The 15,681-nt window shown below is 41.6% G+C and overlaps 1 protein-coding gene across 6 annotated transcripts in view; it reads left to right on the forward strand.

The window, feature by feature from the left end:
* SYNE2 (spectrin repeat containing nuclear envelope protein 2) overlaps positions 1–15,681 on the forward strand; it is a 300,187-nt gene that overhangs the window by 196,848 nt on the left and 87,658 nt on the right. For all 6 annotated transcript variants that reach the window (XM_075926397.1, XM_075926393.1, XM_075926394.1 and 3 more), the window contains 9 exons: positions 1,171–1,344; positions 1,894–2,025; positions 3,939–4,135; positions 5,289–5,421; positions 6,110–6,292; positions 7,240–7,386; positions 8,679–8,855; positions 10,329–10,484; positions 12,770–12,922. In XM_075926397.1, the coding sequence (XP_075782512.1) occupies positions 1,171–1,344; positions 1,894–2,025; positions 3,939–4,135; positions 5,289–5,421; positions 6,110–6,292; positions 7,240–7,386; positions 8,679–8,855; positions 10,329–10,484; positions 12,770–12,922 (1,452 nt within the window). The remainder of the gene's footprint in view (positions 1–1,170; positions 1,345–1,893; positions 2,026–3,938; positions 4,136–5,288; positions 5,422–6,109; positions 6,293–7,239; positions 7,387–8,678; positions 8,856–10,328; positions 10,485–12,769; positions 12,923–15,681) is intronic.

A 15,681-nucleotide genomic window follows, 5' to 3' on the forward strand; every position in this document is an offset into this window, starting at 1 on the left:
TGACCAGCCCGCTCAATGGATCTTTTCGGCCCCTTTCGAATGTGCACTCCCTGCACTGTATGGGTGCTGAGCTCTTGGAATCATGCAGCATTTTTCAGTTTCATTGGGTGCAGAGTCTGCATTTGTGACAAGCTAATTGAGCTCCTGACCCTGCACTCCCATATAAGGTCCTGACCCCAGTCTGTCCCTTAACCATTCTTTATTTCATTTAACCAGACTGTAGAATAGTGAATGTTTTTTACCTGATTCACAGGTGTGTTTGAAGTCCTGAGATAAAATAGCAGATCCATTCCCTGCAAGCCCTGACTTGCTCCCATCCCCAGTTGCTGCTTCCCCACCCCTCTCCTCTCTAGGTCCCTGTTGCCTGGCTGTGAAACTATTTATAGCCTGCTGCATGGCTTAGCGGGAACTTAAACAGGGAGTTGCACTTATAATTGATGGGACCTGCCATTGGCTTGCAGGCCTTAAGAACATAAGAATAACTATACTGGGTTAGACCAAAGGTCCATCTAGCCCAGTATCCTGTCTTCCAACAGTGGCCAATGCCAGATACCCCAGAGGGAGTGAACAGAACAGATAATCATCAAGTGATCCCTCTACTGTCATTCATTTCTAGCCCCTGACAAACAGAGGCTAGGGTAAGGATGTTAAAAAGCTGGAGCTGCCCACGAACAGGGGCTGCTGCCAGAGAATCCTCCCCTAGTCCCTGTGCCTCGCTTGCTGCTTCTCATACACCGGCGGGGAGGGAGGGGGGAGAGAGATAGGGAGGGAAGTGAGTAGTCGACTACTCAACTACTCCCTTACCTCCCTACGCTAGGGACACCATTCTGACCGGTCCTGGCTAATAAGTATTGATGGACCTAACCTCCATGAATTTATCCAGTTCTTTTTTGAACCCTATTAAAGTCCTGGTTTTCACAACATCCTCTAGCAAGGTTGACTATGCACTGTGTGAAGAAAAACTTCCTTTCATTAGCTTTATGCCCTCTACCTATTAATGAAGAACCCTGCAGTATATAATAAATACCAAGCATCACTATTATTTATGATCAAAATCCCACCACATCTTCACATAATACCAAGAAGTTGATTTCAAATGAAGCACTTGCCATAAAATAGTAAAATAGGCTTGAAACGTGTAAAACCTTCCTATAAATGTTGTTTTTTCAGGACTTTTTTCAGAAGCTCGTCACTCATATGTTTGTCATACAATCGTATTCCAAGAAGGTGGGCCCTGCTACCTTACAAAAGAATGAAAAGTTCTGGACTGAGCTGGTGGAATATGTCAGATCGCTGGAACAAAAGTCTTCCCAATATGGTGCACGCTTAGAGGGTTTATTACAGGTAATGGATTCTAATACATCTGGTACGGAAAATGGAACCCTTGTTGTGGTAGAGATACTCGGTCCAGCAGTAGTCTGCTACCCTTGTCCATTTGAGGGCAATGACCAACTGTTCATTCTCTGATTGTCAGTAATTCATCTCTTACCCCTCAAATATGCGTTTACACTCCTTGGCTCCCTCCAGCATAAATGGGAATTCCTATAACTTCTTGTAGTACTTCCTGAACACCCAGACTGAGAGAGAAAACATATGCAGTACAGAAATACTAATAATACATTTAAATGAAAAAAGTTTGCCCCCCTTTTAAAAAAATCATAAACAATTTTTGGGTAAGAAATTTCCTGTATGTGTTAACTGAAATCCTCAGTTTTTGATCACTTGCAGCTACTCTTTTATATATGTTCTCTCATTCTCTGTTCTTGTTTTAGCAGTCTGTTTTGTTAGCGGAATTAAGAATAACATGTAAATATTGAAGCATCAGCATTTTCAATGTGGAGCACAAGCATAGAATAAAAGGGACACTACCTTAACATTTGGCTTGTCTTTTAGGAATGGACAGAATTTGATGAGGACTACGTAACATTCACGAAAGAATTAGAGGCACTTGCTTCTACAGTGCCTTCTGTGAATTTGGTGGAAGAGACAGAAGAAAGAGTAATGGAGAGGATCACACTGCTCCAGGTATTTTTGTTTATTTCTGTTTAATAACTTTTTTTTGAAGAATCGTGGTACACTGTATGGCAAAAAGACTGTTTTAGAAATACCTGCTTAGCACAGAATCCTTGTCACCTTCTCTTTTGCCAGGATAGCAACTGTAGTCTGTGTTCAAATATATATTTCCATTTGAAAACAAAGCTTTTTACACCTTTGAAAAGTAACAGTGAGGGGAGTAATTTGTAGCCATCAGTATCAATTAATTCCTGCAGCTGCTCTAAAAGCTGGCATTCAGATATGTACTTCAGTGACTTATTCAATTCTCATCCATGAGAAGTGAGAATCAGATTTCCAAATATTTGAGCAGCTCTTTTGTAGTAGTTAAATCTATCAATTCTATCAGCCTCTTCCAAAATTCTAGAAATATATAGTTAAATCACCTTGAATTTTCTTCTTTTCCAAGAAAATAAAATGTGCTTTTTGAAAGAAAGCAGGTAAATATTTTGCAATTGGTTCCAAACATCAGAAAAGTGCCATGTACCTGAAAACAGAACTGTACCGTTGTTTAAAACAACAGAGTTCTTGAGTTTTATATAAATGAGTGTAAAACACATGATGCATCCTATTAATATGTTTGTCTGCTGTACTCCTTAAACTGAGTGATATATGCTAATCCCCATTCCTGGGGAATCTTTCCATTTTATTCAGAGGGCTGAGGCTGAAAAAGTGGATACTATAACCTGTCTTAAGAAGGGTGTTATTTTCTGGGACTCATTTCTGTTAGGAGAAGGAAAGACTTTTGGTTGAACAGAGGATGTAGGGAAAAAAACAAATAGTTTTCAGATTTGCCTGTTATGTTACTTAAAACAGCTGTGGGAGTTAATTGTTTTTGTGCCAGCACTTGGCTTTTGCACTTTTCAGGGAGCATGTTATATTAAATGTCTTAGATTTCCTATACCCTGGTATTCATAATGAGTCAAGTTTATGATCTTTTGTCCTGTTGGCCTGCATTCTGCTTTTTTTTTTTCACTACTGCTTAATTCTGTGCATGACTATTTAATTGCAAATAATTTTTTTAGCAATTCAAGAATATTTTGTATTTAACAAGGAGTGTTTTCTGCCTGTGCTTGTTTGCCACATACAAATATTTGTGTGATGTCTTTATAGGAGTCTGTAATCCAAAGTAAGCAAATGGATATGACTTTGTGTGATATTGGGAAGGAATGAATTTATCGTAATCGTTAACTGTGATGAACACTGGTGACAAATATCAGAAGGGTAGCCGTTTCACTCTGAATCTGCAAAAGCAACGAGGAGTCCTGTGGCACCTTATAGATTTATTGGAGCATAAGCTTTCGTGGGCAAAGACCCGCTTCGTCAGCTGCATGTCTGATACTGGTGGCAAAGATCATCATTTAAATTTAGATGTTGTATTATGAGATTCTCAAATGTAACAAAATAATATTTTACATGGTAGAGCTATGTGTTATTTAATGACACATCAAGATATTTCACAAGATAATATGGAAAATAATTATAACTCCAATATTCTTTCTACTGTTCATAACAGAATATTAAATAAATATCGGTTATGAAAACAAAATGCATGTTTTAATAGCCATATTTTGCTTTTAAAATAAATGGTTGTTTTTGCAAACTATTTATACTTTGCTAGGAAACCAAAAGAAACATTGATGAAAACCATGCCAGATACGGTGCCACAATAATTCTGTTTTACACTATACAGCTCTGTCATTTTATATCATGACACATTGAGCTATATCACAAGGTAATATAAAAAACAACTTGTCTAAATTATTCTTACCACTGTTCATAACAGAAAATTAAATAAATGCCAGTTGTGAGAATAAAATGCGTTTTAATAGACATATTTTTCTTTTAAAATGTTGTTGTTTTGCAAACTATTCATATTTTGCTAGCAAATCAAAAGAAACATTGATGAACACCATGCCAGACTTTACCAGATGGTAAAGGAAGGGAAAAAATTGATGACTCTTGTGAGCTGCTCTGATTTAGTAAATCAGACTGGGAAACTAGAAGAATTGTGGTTGTCCTTAACCAATAAAGTTGGCCATGAACTGCATAGACTTCAAATGTTACTCAAACTCTTGGTCAGGTAAGTTTCTAATCAAGGGGCAGTTAGGGTTAGCAGCTGCTGTTTGTTTTTTTTGCATATTTCTTAAGTCATATAATTAAATATCAGTGTAATTAAATTACAGTGTTTGTTCATCCATATCAACTTGAAAATAAAGTATTTTTTAAAAGTGCAACTATTTAAAAAATGCCACCTTCTTACTGACTAGATCTGCTCCCTGTGTGTAGTTGGTCATAGCCACAGTAGACTTCCGATAATCCAGAACCTATGGGACCTAGGTGTGCCGGATTATCAGATATGCTGGACTATCAGGAGGTACTATAAGCTGGTTATATATATACTGTATACATTATATACTGTATATAAAGTGTTCTAAACCCTTTTTATTGTACATAGTGTATACAGTATACTGTAATGTTTTAGGGTTTTTTAAGCCTTTTTTACTCTTTTTGCTCAGTTCAGCTGCTGCCGCTGTTACCTTGTGACTCATTTTTTGCCGAAGCTCACTCACTCAGCTCTTGCCATTTTGATGCCGGACTATCAGGAGTGCCGGACTATTGGATGCCAGACTATTGGAGTTTTACTGTACTTACTTTTTGACAATAATGTCTTCACTCCCGTTGGCATTACAGTATCTAGGAGAGAGTGAGCTGCGTTCTCTTCTAGCTCATGCATCAAAATGTGACCTAAAGCTCATATTGTGCTCCCCTGATCTGCACATGGAGGGGTCCCAATTGGAGCTGTTCTGTCAAGGACCTGAGGCGGGTGTCTGTGCCAATATGAAGACTTAGATCCTCTTCACAGATAGCAGGCCTCCAGCAGGGCCCCTGAGAGCCATGTGCAGTTGCATAGTCAATACAGAAAGAGAGTCTTTCTGGGCTCAGCAGCTCTGAGACTTTCTCTCACAGGCCATAAATGTGTTTATTTCTCCGATCTACATGTTCATGCTTTCAGCAGCACAGAATTGCCACGCCTCCATTCTGTGCTACTGCAGTGATGCCTTCTGAGGTCGGGGGTGGCTATCCTGTACTGTATAAACCTGTGAGTGGTATCGGCCTACATCTTTAGATGGAGGGAAGGACAATTCTGAGAGGAGAAAATAACTGTGTCATAGACTCTACTAAGAGATTGAGTTATTTCTAGTTTGTTCACCTGCTTTGTTTTGTTTCTATAGCTACAACAGAGACTCAGACAAGTTAACCAAATGGCTGGAGTCTGCCCAGCAGAGAATGAATTTTTGGAAGGAGCAGTCTCTCGATGTCTCACAAGACTTAGATACTGTCAGAAACAATATAGACAGCTTGTTTGTAAGTCAAAAAATTCTGCAGTGGTTAGATGCCCAATAATAATCTCTCCTTCTCCCCTCTGAGATTTTAGTATTGCCAAAATCTACCAGCAGATCATAATCCCAAGTATGAGGTAGTGTAGCTATACTATTCCTCTGGGAGGCAGCATGTCACTGTCCTGCTGCACTTGTTAAATTGGGGTGAAAGAGTTTGGGAGGCTTTCACGCTGCTGAAGATATTTCTGTGGGTGAGTGGATATGAACCAAACAGCGCTTCAAAGACAGGGAACAGGGAGATCTAGCCACCCTGAAGATCCCAAATGGGTGAGAGAGGACCAGCATGCTGCTAATTCCCACAACCCCCAACAAATAGTCAGGAAAGGGGAGGGTTTTCAAGACATTGGAGTTCTAACCTAAGCATAAAGCACCAATATAGGAATCTTGGGGCCCTGTTAGGTGATAGGGGTTCTAGGTAGAAGCATAGTGGAGTTGAAGGATCCTGCAGAAGGATAGAGAAGAAGGGTGTTGGCTGACACCAGGGTAGCTCAAACTTTCTCTGGAGTTTACTGAACCTCACCCAGTTTTAAGTTTCCATCAGATAAGGTGCAACCAGAATTGCAACCCATCCAGTTACAGTCCCTCCTGTGATTGATTGAGACCCTGTCCATATGTTTAAAAATCATATTTTGTTCAATCTTTGTATGTTTCAGGCATTTTCTAAGGAAGTAGATGAAAAATCATCCTTGAAGTCATCTGTCATAAGCACTGGCAACCAGCTTCTTCTTGTGAAACAAACGGATGCCGCAGCACTTAGATCATCTTTGGCACAATTTGAGCAAAAATGGGCAGAACTGATCACTCAGTTCCCCACCATCCAAGAAAAACTGCACCAGGTAAGGAGGGAATCGCACGTCCTTTCTTCCCTTGAGCCAAGTGACATGCAGAATTATTTTAAAACGTTTCTGATGGAATTCAGGGAAGCACTACATAATGCAAATGTAACCCACGCATCTTTTGGGTGTACTGTCCTGTCTAGTGGCACTGAGAGCACTTACAAAGAGAATAATGAGCCTGCTCTACAGCCTTTGCTTATAGGGTTGAGGAACCTAAGGCCCGGCATCCAGATGCAGCCCCCGACTTACCTGGATCTGATCCTTGAGCCTTGGGGCTCCCCCACCCAAGTATTGGGGATCCTATGCTGTCACTCCAGCCTCCCCGCATGGCTGGAGCACACTAGCCTGGGGAATGAGGAGAGTGTATTTCTCTTTCTTAGTTGGGGGCCACGTCAGTGAAGGTTTTTGTTTGTTTGTGGGTGTTTTTTTCAGCAACCCCTGACCCAAAAAAGGTTCCCTACCTCTATTATAGGGAGTTCAGTTTTTAGTTCATGTGGTAGAGGCTCATGAACTAAGCTGCCGAGGTCCCAGGTTCAATTCCACCCATAGCCAACTAGGGTCTGCCAACCTTACACAAAGACCGCACTTTTTTCTTTATGGCTCTGTTGCCCATCTGACTTGCTGTTAGACCATCCTCAGAATTGCCCTCAGTCTTAATTATTGCTGCATTTCTACCTAATTTTGCATGTATCAGTGTCATTTTCTGTAAAGGTTAGTTTCAACAGGCAACAGTCATCTTATTCTGGACTTCAGAGACATCCACATTTCTTGTTTTAAATTTGACTCATACCCTAAATTTGAGTATCAGGGTTTACTTGCAAGTTCATGCATAGATAATTACAGTATGAGAGACCTTTTGGGGATAAAGTTGTCTTTCTCCTGGAGGGTCTGATGTAATATTTCTAGCAAATTAAGTACAGAAGACTCATTATTTGCTTTATTTGTAGCTTCAGATGGAAAAGCTTCCATCTCGTGAGGCCATCACAGAAATAATGGCATGGCTGAACCATGTGGAACAACAAAGAGAAGAGGAGGCCACTGTAAATTTGCGAAGTAATGCCTCACAGGTCAAAAACCTTCTTCAGAAATATAAGGTAAATATGAGAGCAGAAGAACAAATCTTCTACAGGCGCTCAGGTATCATCATAATGGATGCAGTGCAACAGGGTAGCTCAAGCCTCTTCTTTCTGAGGCCCTGCAACATGGTAAAAAATGTCCATGGTACACCTATGCCACAGCTTTTTTTCCTGCATGTAAATCAGGGTGTTAGCAAGCAGAGCAATTGCCCAGGGCTCCATTTCACAAAGAGCCCCACAAAGCTAAGTTGGTCAGGCTTTGGCTTCTTCCCTGCATGGCAAGGCTTGGAGCCCCAGCCCTCAGCCCTGTCAGTAGGACTTGAGCTCTCTGCCCTGCACCCCATGCTTGGTGGACTCCCTGAAACCTGCTTGAAACCCCACGGGCAGTACAAGAGCCAGAATAAAATGTCCATTCATTCCTTAAGACATCTAAGTACTTAGTTGTTCAGAGCATGGGTGTACTCGTGAAAATTAATCCTGTGGTACCAAGGTGCTTCTTAGCTCTTTCAATTTTTAGAGTCCCCTTCTTGGTTCTTCTTTGACCCTAGTAGGGATGGGAATGGTTAACCAGGAGGGCTTCTGCCCAGCCAGAGAAGCCTCTGGTTGCAGAGGGGGGCTATCCAGCCCACCCAGGCTGGAGTAGCCCCTGTGTCTACCCCCCCCCCCTTTAATTGGTTAAACGGTTAAACATTATGTTTAACCAGTTAACTAATTAAACAGGATTTTACATCCCTAGTCCCTTAGGTTCATATTATTGGATCCCTGGATGACAGAATTGACTACCACCTTGTAGATATCTCTTCAGAATTTTCCACCAGGATAAGCCTCCTTTCGGGGGGCAGGGGGAGGGGGAGAGGAGGGACGAGCATTCTGATAGGCACCGAGATATTAAATATCTGTATTACAATATCACTCAGAGGCCCCAGGCAGGATGGTGCTGTTGATATGGTGTCCTTTCACCATTTAAAGAGAATCTGCTTTCGTTTGCCCCGATCTTCCTTCTTTTAAAGGAAAAACATGGTATTTCCTAGTACATATAATTGCAGCTATTGGGCAGAATCGTCGTCTTTGAAAAGATTTATCTGCATGAGTGAGGACAAAGAAACGGACCTATTTTAGCCCATGCTTTGCACCTATTAGCAGAGGACTAAGGCCATTTTGATTTAAACAATGGAGAATGGATCTTTCAGGGAATGCACTGTATTATGGTTCAGAATAACAAGTTTTCTCTGAATACCACATAATTACACCATAAATCATTAGTTCATGGAATTTATGCAATTAAAACTTCCATCTTAACTGTTTTTCAGGAATACCTGATGGAGATGAACTTTAAACAGTGGATGGTTGACTTTGTTAACCAGTCACTATTGCAGATAAGCACTTGCGATGTAGAAAGCAAGCGCTATGAAAGGACAGAATTTGCAGAGCATCTTGGTGAGATGAACCTGCAGTGGCACAGGCTCCAAGGGTCCCTGAACAGAAAGGTTTGCTATTCCATGGTTTCATATCTTTTTTTTTTCCTTCCAATATTGATCACACCTATTATCATCCTTTCTGCTTCTGTGCTTCCTTTCCCCCAAGAATCTCAAAGTATTTTGTTATCATATTCCTCCAGGAAGGGATATAATTAGAAAATTAAGGAAGGAAGAATGTAGATGAATATTACTGGGGGAGATCTGTTGCGCTGAAGGGAAGCCATAGTGACCCCAAAGCTTGAGACATTCAACACTGGAAAATAATAAACAATATATGGTAAAGAATAGTTCTGCACTAGCAAGTAAGATGGCCAAGACCCACTCAGAAGCCACAGGGACCATGATAATGTTTAAAAAGAGGCCAATCCCTCTGCACTTTATGGAACACAATTGAAAAGGGGGTAGATTTTAAAATATTCTGTCACCCACCTGTTTCCATTTAACATAATGATATGGGGACTGCTAAAAGGATCAGTTGGCATACGGTTATCAGTATCGCCAGTCATGCTCACTGGTTATCATAGAACACTAGAACTGGAAAGGACCTCGAGAGGTCATCGAGTCCAGTCCCCTGCCCTCATGGCAGGACCCAGTACTCTCTAGATCTTCCCTGATAGATGTCTGTCTAACCTGCTCTTATGAAGAACTGTGGGCTAGTGAATGAGCCGTAGGCCTGGGAATCAGGAGCCCTGGGTTTTGTTCACAGCTGTGTAGTCAGGAACAGGTCACTTTAACTTCTCTGTGTCCCCTCTTGAAAATAGGAATGATGGAACACACTTTGCTAATAGCGCAGTGGATGAAAACCACTCTCATGATGCATATCAAGATGCATATCACTATTACTTATTTTATTGCATATGGATTGTATGTTATGGATAATGCATATAAGTAGATGCATCAGTGTTATTTCATCCCGGTGCAACTAGAAATAATCTGTGGAACAGGCTCAGAGTTGCAAGGCAGCATTGCCTGGTGAATAAAACACTGGGCCTGGCTCATGTTCTCAACTCTACTACCAGTCCTGCTGAGTCACTGTGGACACAACACGTCCCCTCTCTGTGACTCAGTTTCCCCCTCAGTAAAATGGGGGTAATGACCCAGAGCTGCTTTGTACAGCACTTTGAGTTCTTCTGATGAAAAAACTCTACAAAAGAGCTAGATGGTGTTATTTCGTGAGAGAATATGTGGGCATAGAGAAATTATGATGTGAGGTATAGAAACAAATAGGGAAAGAGCTATTACTGTGATTGGGCATTTGGAGAATTTCCTGAATCCTACCCCTTTAGGCATGACATTGTTAGAATAGACACTGCCAACTGTTAGTACGTTGGATAAATCTGTTTATTATCTTCAGCTATGGTATGCTGGGAGACACTACTCTGTTTGAGTCCTACAAAGGACTCCAAGCAAAACAAGAGTTTAAATCTGTGAAACACTTTCAAGCTTTATCAAAATGAAATCTCTTTATCCTGTACTTTTTAGATACAAGATTTGGAACATACTTTGGAAATTGTCACTGAAAATGAAAACAAAGTACAAACTCTGAGCAGCTGGCTGAAAGCTCAAGGCGAAAGGCTGAAATCTTTGGAAAAGCCAGCGAGTCTAATCTCAGTACAGACCACGCTGGAAGACTGTAAGGTAAAAGATGTTCTTTGCATTGCATGCGTTGCATGCATTACATGCAATACTTTGCTAGGTCAGTGCAACAAAAGCCACATCATTTTTTTAAATTTTAAATTGAAGGAACTTACCATATGCCTGGACATATAGTACAGAATATCACTTTAATGAAAATACAAAATACAAACTTTAAGAAAGAGAAAAGGGGTCAGATACTCAGCTGTTGCAAATTGACATGCATGAATTATGGTGCCAGAAAATCTGGAATGATGCAGATGTGAAATTTCATAGTTGCATTTTGTACTTTTATCTTGAGAATTTTCTGCAACATTAAGACTGTTTTTAATATTTTCACTACCTTATTTTGGATTTCTTTTAATGGAAAACGTTTCATTTTCTTTCAGTTCAACACATTGCTAGAAAGACTTATCAATTTGATTAGTATGAAACGTTCTTTGATAATACTTTGGTTAGGAAGAATAGTAACTCAGTGGTAACTTGCATACTTCTGCTTTAGCATAATATTTCCTCTCTGTCAAACAGAGCATTTTATTTTTTTCTACTTAGTTCTCTTGGCCATCTTTGACTTATGGATGCATGAGAAGTCATTCTATTATTGATGCCGTGATGCTTGCTTCACCACATCATAGTGAAGGCAGTCCTGCTGCTTCAATCCTAAGGATATTTTAGGGATTTTTCAATGGTGGGCAGCTCCGTCAAAATCAGGATAGTTGACAATCATCTGCCAGCTGGTCCTCAATTACTCTGGAAATATTCAGCATCCATTCAATTCAGTGTTACCACTCTGTTTACTTCTATGAAATGTTTTTGTTTTATTACCATGGTAACTTGTATCTCTCCCATATTATGCTGCTGTTATTCCCTGCAGTGCTAATGCAGAGTTACTCATCTATCTACAATGAAGTGTATGGATATGAGAATGTTCCAGCTAGTTAGTAAGCTACTTTGGCATCTCTAAAGTACCATATCTAATCACAGCAAAATAAGATGCTAAGCTTCAAGCTATTAAAATACTTAATTACGATTTCATTTATTTCATTAAAAATTAAATGGATTTTGAACACATTCAAAACACATTCACATTGGACATTTGTGAATCATTATCAGAAAACGTGTGGACTTAAAGCGAAAACTTTTAGTGAAAGGAATCAGCCCATTTGCATATCTAAAACATGCTCATGTACTCACATGTACTGCAGTGGGGCTTGACTGTCCTGCGTAAATAAGGACCCCACATTTAATCCCTTTAATCACGTTGGGGAGTGGAGATGTACAAAGTCGTTTACAAACTGTAACTATGTAACCACTAAAAATCCCAGCGGTTACATGGTTACATGTGCTGGGGACTCTGCAGTATAAAGCTTAAATAAAAGTGTAGATAGGCTTTATACTGCAGAACCCACAGCAAAGCCTCCCTGAGAGCAGGGCCAGCAAGAGCTGCCAGCCCCATTTCCCGGGAGGCTTCCTTGGAGGCTCTGCCTGCGGCAGGGGGTGGGAGTGGGCTGGGCCTGACACAGACACGGGCTGCTTTGGCCCGGTGGGGCTGGAGCAGCCCCCTGCTCAGGGCAGACAGGGAGCTGCTCCAGCCCCTACTGATTAACTGGTTAACCATTTGCATCCCTATTGGGGTGCAGTTCTTCTCACAAGTAGTCCCACTGACTTCATCGAGACTGCTTCCAAATTCCAGGCCAGATCATTGGTCTGGCCAGGCTGTGCTGAAGGCAGGCTATGAAGGCTGAAGGGAAAGGTGGCTTAAAGATTCCCCAATCCTAGGGTCAGCCAGGGCTTATGTCAGCCCTGGTGTAAGTTAAAAGCAATCTCAAGACTTCTCTAACTTATGTCAGCTGAAAAATGACTTCCTAGTACCTGTTAGGAAGCCAAAGATCCACACTGTGCAAGGTGCTCCTACCTTTGGTGCATCCATATGCTGAAGAGGGTAGGAAGGCTGAGAAACTTGAGCTGCCCTGCTTGAAAAGCTTTCTGGCCCCTTTGCCTGGAGTGGGGCAAAGGAGCGCACATGCTGGGGAAGGATCTGACTCTCAGTTCCAAATGCAGTGTGTTGTATTCCATGTCAAGGCCAAATGCAGTGTCTTGTGTGACTGCAAATTCACAATTACAATTGTTCCACTTTCCTGGGGCAAGCTTATTTCTGCTGGAACACAATTTGCTGTAAATTTCCGATGGTTAGAAAGATTTCATGGGATTGATTTTAAAGAAGAATCATTTGTCTTTACTTTTGTACTGTCGTGCAAATAAAGATTTTTATCTTTTGTCTCTTTTAGGAGCTAGAAAATCAACTTACAATTAAATCCAAAGCTATTGATCAGTTAAAGCAGAACTACATGCCTTTGGAAGATGGTGCAGAACAAACCTCAGAAGATACAGTTGTCAGAATGGATAAGCTGCTTGAAATGAGGAATGGTATCATCAGTCAGGTAGAGAATTTTGCATGTACACTTCTCCCCAGGATTCAACCTTAGCCACAGTATTCCTAATCCTTTCTGGTCATTTCCAGTTTTACTGAGCTGTTCATTGGCAGATCCATAGTTAAGGCTGCAATAGATGCCTCATTCTGCCTCTTTTTTCTCCCCTATAATTTTGGTAAGAAATTTCCTTTTGGCCATAAAACTATGGTGGTTTAGTCTCATGCCAAAGTAGAGCCTGTATGCCAAGTTTGAGAGAAAGTAATCAAGCTGCTTTGGAGTCAAATATAAAATTTACCCCCTTTGCAATTTTTTTAATATCTACATTTTTATGGTAGCTTAATGGATTTGGTTGAATACAAAAATCTCAAACTTATTTCAGTTGGTCCCTCACTATTCCTTTGTGTCCCATTCCCAGTGAATCCTTTTCCATCATCACAGGGCTGTGTTTTCTCTTCTCCGCTCCCATATTTCTTTTTAATCTAGTCAGATCCCCTATCATGCCCAGTTGCTCTACTGTTGCTCTTGTGGATTCCCTTTCCCTCCTCAATGACTCTCTATAGGGTATGTCTACACTACCACCCTAGTTCGAACTAGGGTGGTTAATGTAGGCAACCGAAGTTGCAAATGAAGCCTGGGATTTGAATTTCCCGGGCTTCATTTGCATCTTGCCGGGCGCCGCCATTTTTAAAGCCCCGCTAGTTCGGACTCCGTGCCCGTGGCTACACGCAGCATGGAGTAGGTAGTTCGGATTAGGCTTCCTATTCCGAACTACCGGTATACATCGTTCCACGAGAAGTAACAGTAGTTCGGAATGGGAAGCCTAATCCGAACTACCTACTTCGTGCTGCGTGTAGCCGCGGGCACGGAGTCCGAACTAGCGGGGCTTTAAAAATGGCGGCGCCCGGCAAGATGCAAATGAAGCCCGGGAAATTCAAATCCCAGGCTTCATTTGCAACTTCGGTTGCCTACATTAACCACCCTAGTTCGAACTAGGGTAGTAGTGTAGACATACCCTAATTTAGGCCAACTAATCTCAGCAGTGTCTATTGACATGTGTATGATAAATATGGTCTTATGCTTACAATCAATCATCATATAATAAATGTATAATACTATGGGAAATGCAGAAACCTAAAATTAAGGTTGCCCAATGCTTTCCAGTATGCAACTTGAGTTTAGCAGTCAAATTCTGACTTTTTCATCTGTACTGAGCATGCTCCTGCCAAGAGCTACAGGGGCTGAGCAGAGCTTTCTGTGTAATTGCTAAACCAAGCTGCTGTGAGCAGCCTGAATGTTGACGTTTCCTAATGTTTAACTACTTAACTTTGCAACTCTGATGTTCTTTAATGTAGTTTTTTGTACATAACATGCAGTAGAACTGTGGTGAGCAGTCAGAGTTCTCTGCTGGTGGGCGTGAGACAATTTGTTTACATTGAACTAGGGATGTAAAATCCCATTTATTTGGTTTTCACACAAGGTTTAAGTGGTTAACCAATTAAAGGAAGCAAGTGGTGGCAGCTCCATCCCAGATGGGCTGGTACCCTTATCCCGCCACTCTCCCCACACCTGCTAGATGCTTGTGCCAAGCCCGCTGCTAACGGGGGCTGGTCTGGCCAGGCTAGAGTGCATTCCCACCCACCAATGGCAGGCCCCATGGTGCTGGAGCAGCTCCTTGCCCATGATGGGTAGGAAGGTGCTCCAGCACCCACCAGTTAACTAGTCACATCCCTACATGGAATGTTCACAGGCACAGCCTCCTGCAGCTCCCACTGGCCATGATTGGTTGGCCTGCCACTTCTTGCAGCTCCCGTTGGCCAGGAGAGTGAATCCCCACCACTGGGAGCTTTATGGGGAGGAGGGGTTATGCTTGTGGACACTCAACCTAAACAGACTATCTTGTGGCCCATCAGTGATAACCCTAATGGGCCCCAGGTTGCCCACAACTACAGTAGCACCTTCAGAGTTATGAACAGTTCAAGAGGGGAGCTTGTTCCTAGCTCTGAAATGTTTGTAAATCTGAACCAAAGTGGCATGGTGGTTCTTTCCAGAGTTTACAACTGAACATTGACTTAGAACAGCTTTGACATTATACTGTGAGGAAGAGAAGAGCTGCTTTCCCTTTACTTTTTGAATAGTTTATGTTTAACACCTTGGTCTCTACTCTTGCTCCATTGCATACTTCCAGTTCCAAGTGAGGGGTGTAGTGGAGTGGTCGGTTTGTAATTCTAATGTTCGTAACTCTGAGGTTCTCTTTTATGTACTGTTTTTTTTTTTTTTTTTTTGTTCCAGTGGGCTGGTCTAATTAGGGGCTTGACTATAACGTCATGGTCCTCAGCTAGATGTGGTGCACTAATTGCACCACTGCCAGTATACTCTCCGGAAGGACTATGACTCCAACTCTGCTCTGAGGCACAATTCCTCCCCTATATCCCTTTACTCCCTGGTGGCAGTAATTTGCTGCTGACCAGTGCCAATAGTAAATTTTATCCCTACCTCTGCACACTGGCTTCAGTACACTAGCAAACAAGAAATGGCATTGAACTAAACTCCACTTATTGCCAGTCTTGAACTATCCTGCCTGATCAGTCCAAATAAGGAGCAAATAGCTGTACTTACTCCTGCACCCCCTAGACTTAAGATACAGGTAGCCTATGGAGCATGCATAAGGGTAGGGTGGTTTCCTCTAATTTTTTCTGCCCCTGAATAGAATGAATTTTCTTACGTGCCGGAGAAGTGCGACACATCACCTTCATATTGGTGCACATAAC

The sequence above is a fragment of the Pelodiscus sinensis genome, chromosome 4 (assembly GCF_049634645.1).
Source record: "Pelodiscus sinensis isolate JC-2024 chromosome 4, ASM4963464v1, whole genome shotgun sequence".
NCBI lineage: Eukaryota > Metazoa > Chordata > Testudines > Trionychidae > Pelodiscus > Pelodiscus sinensis.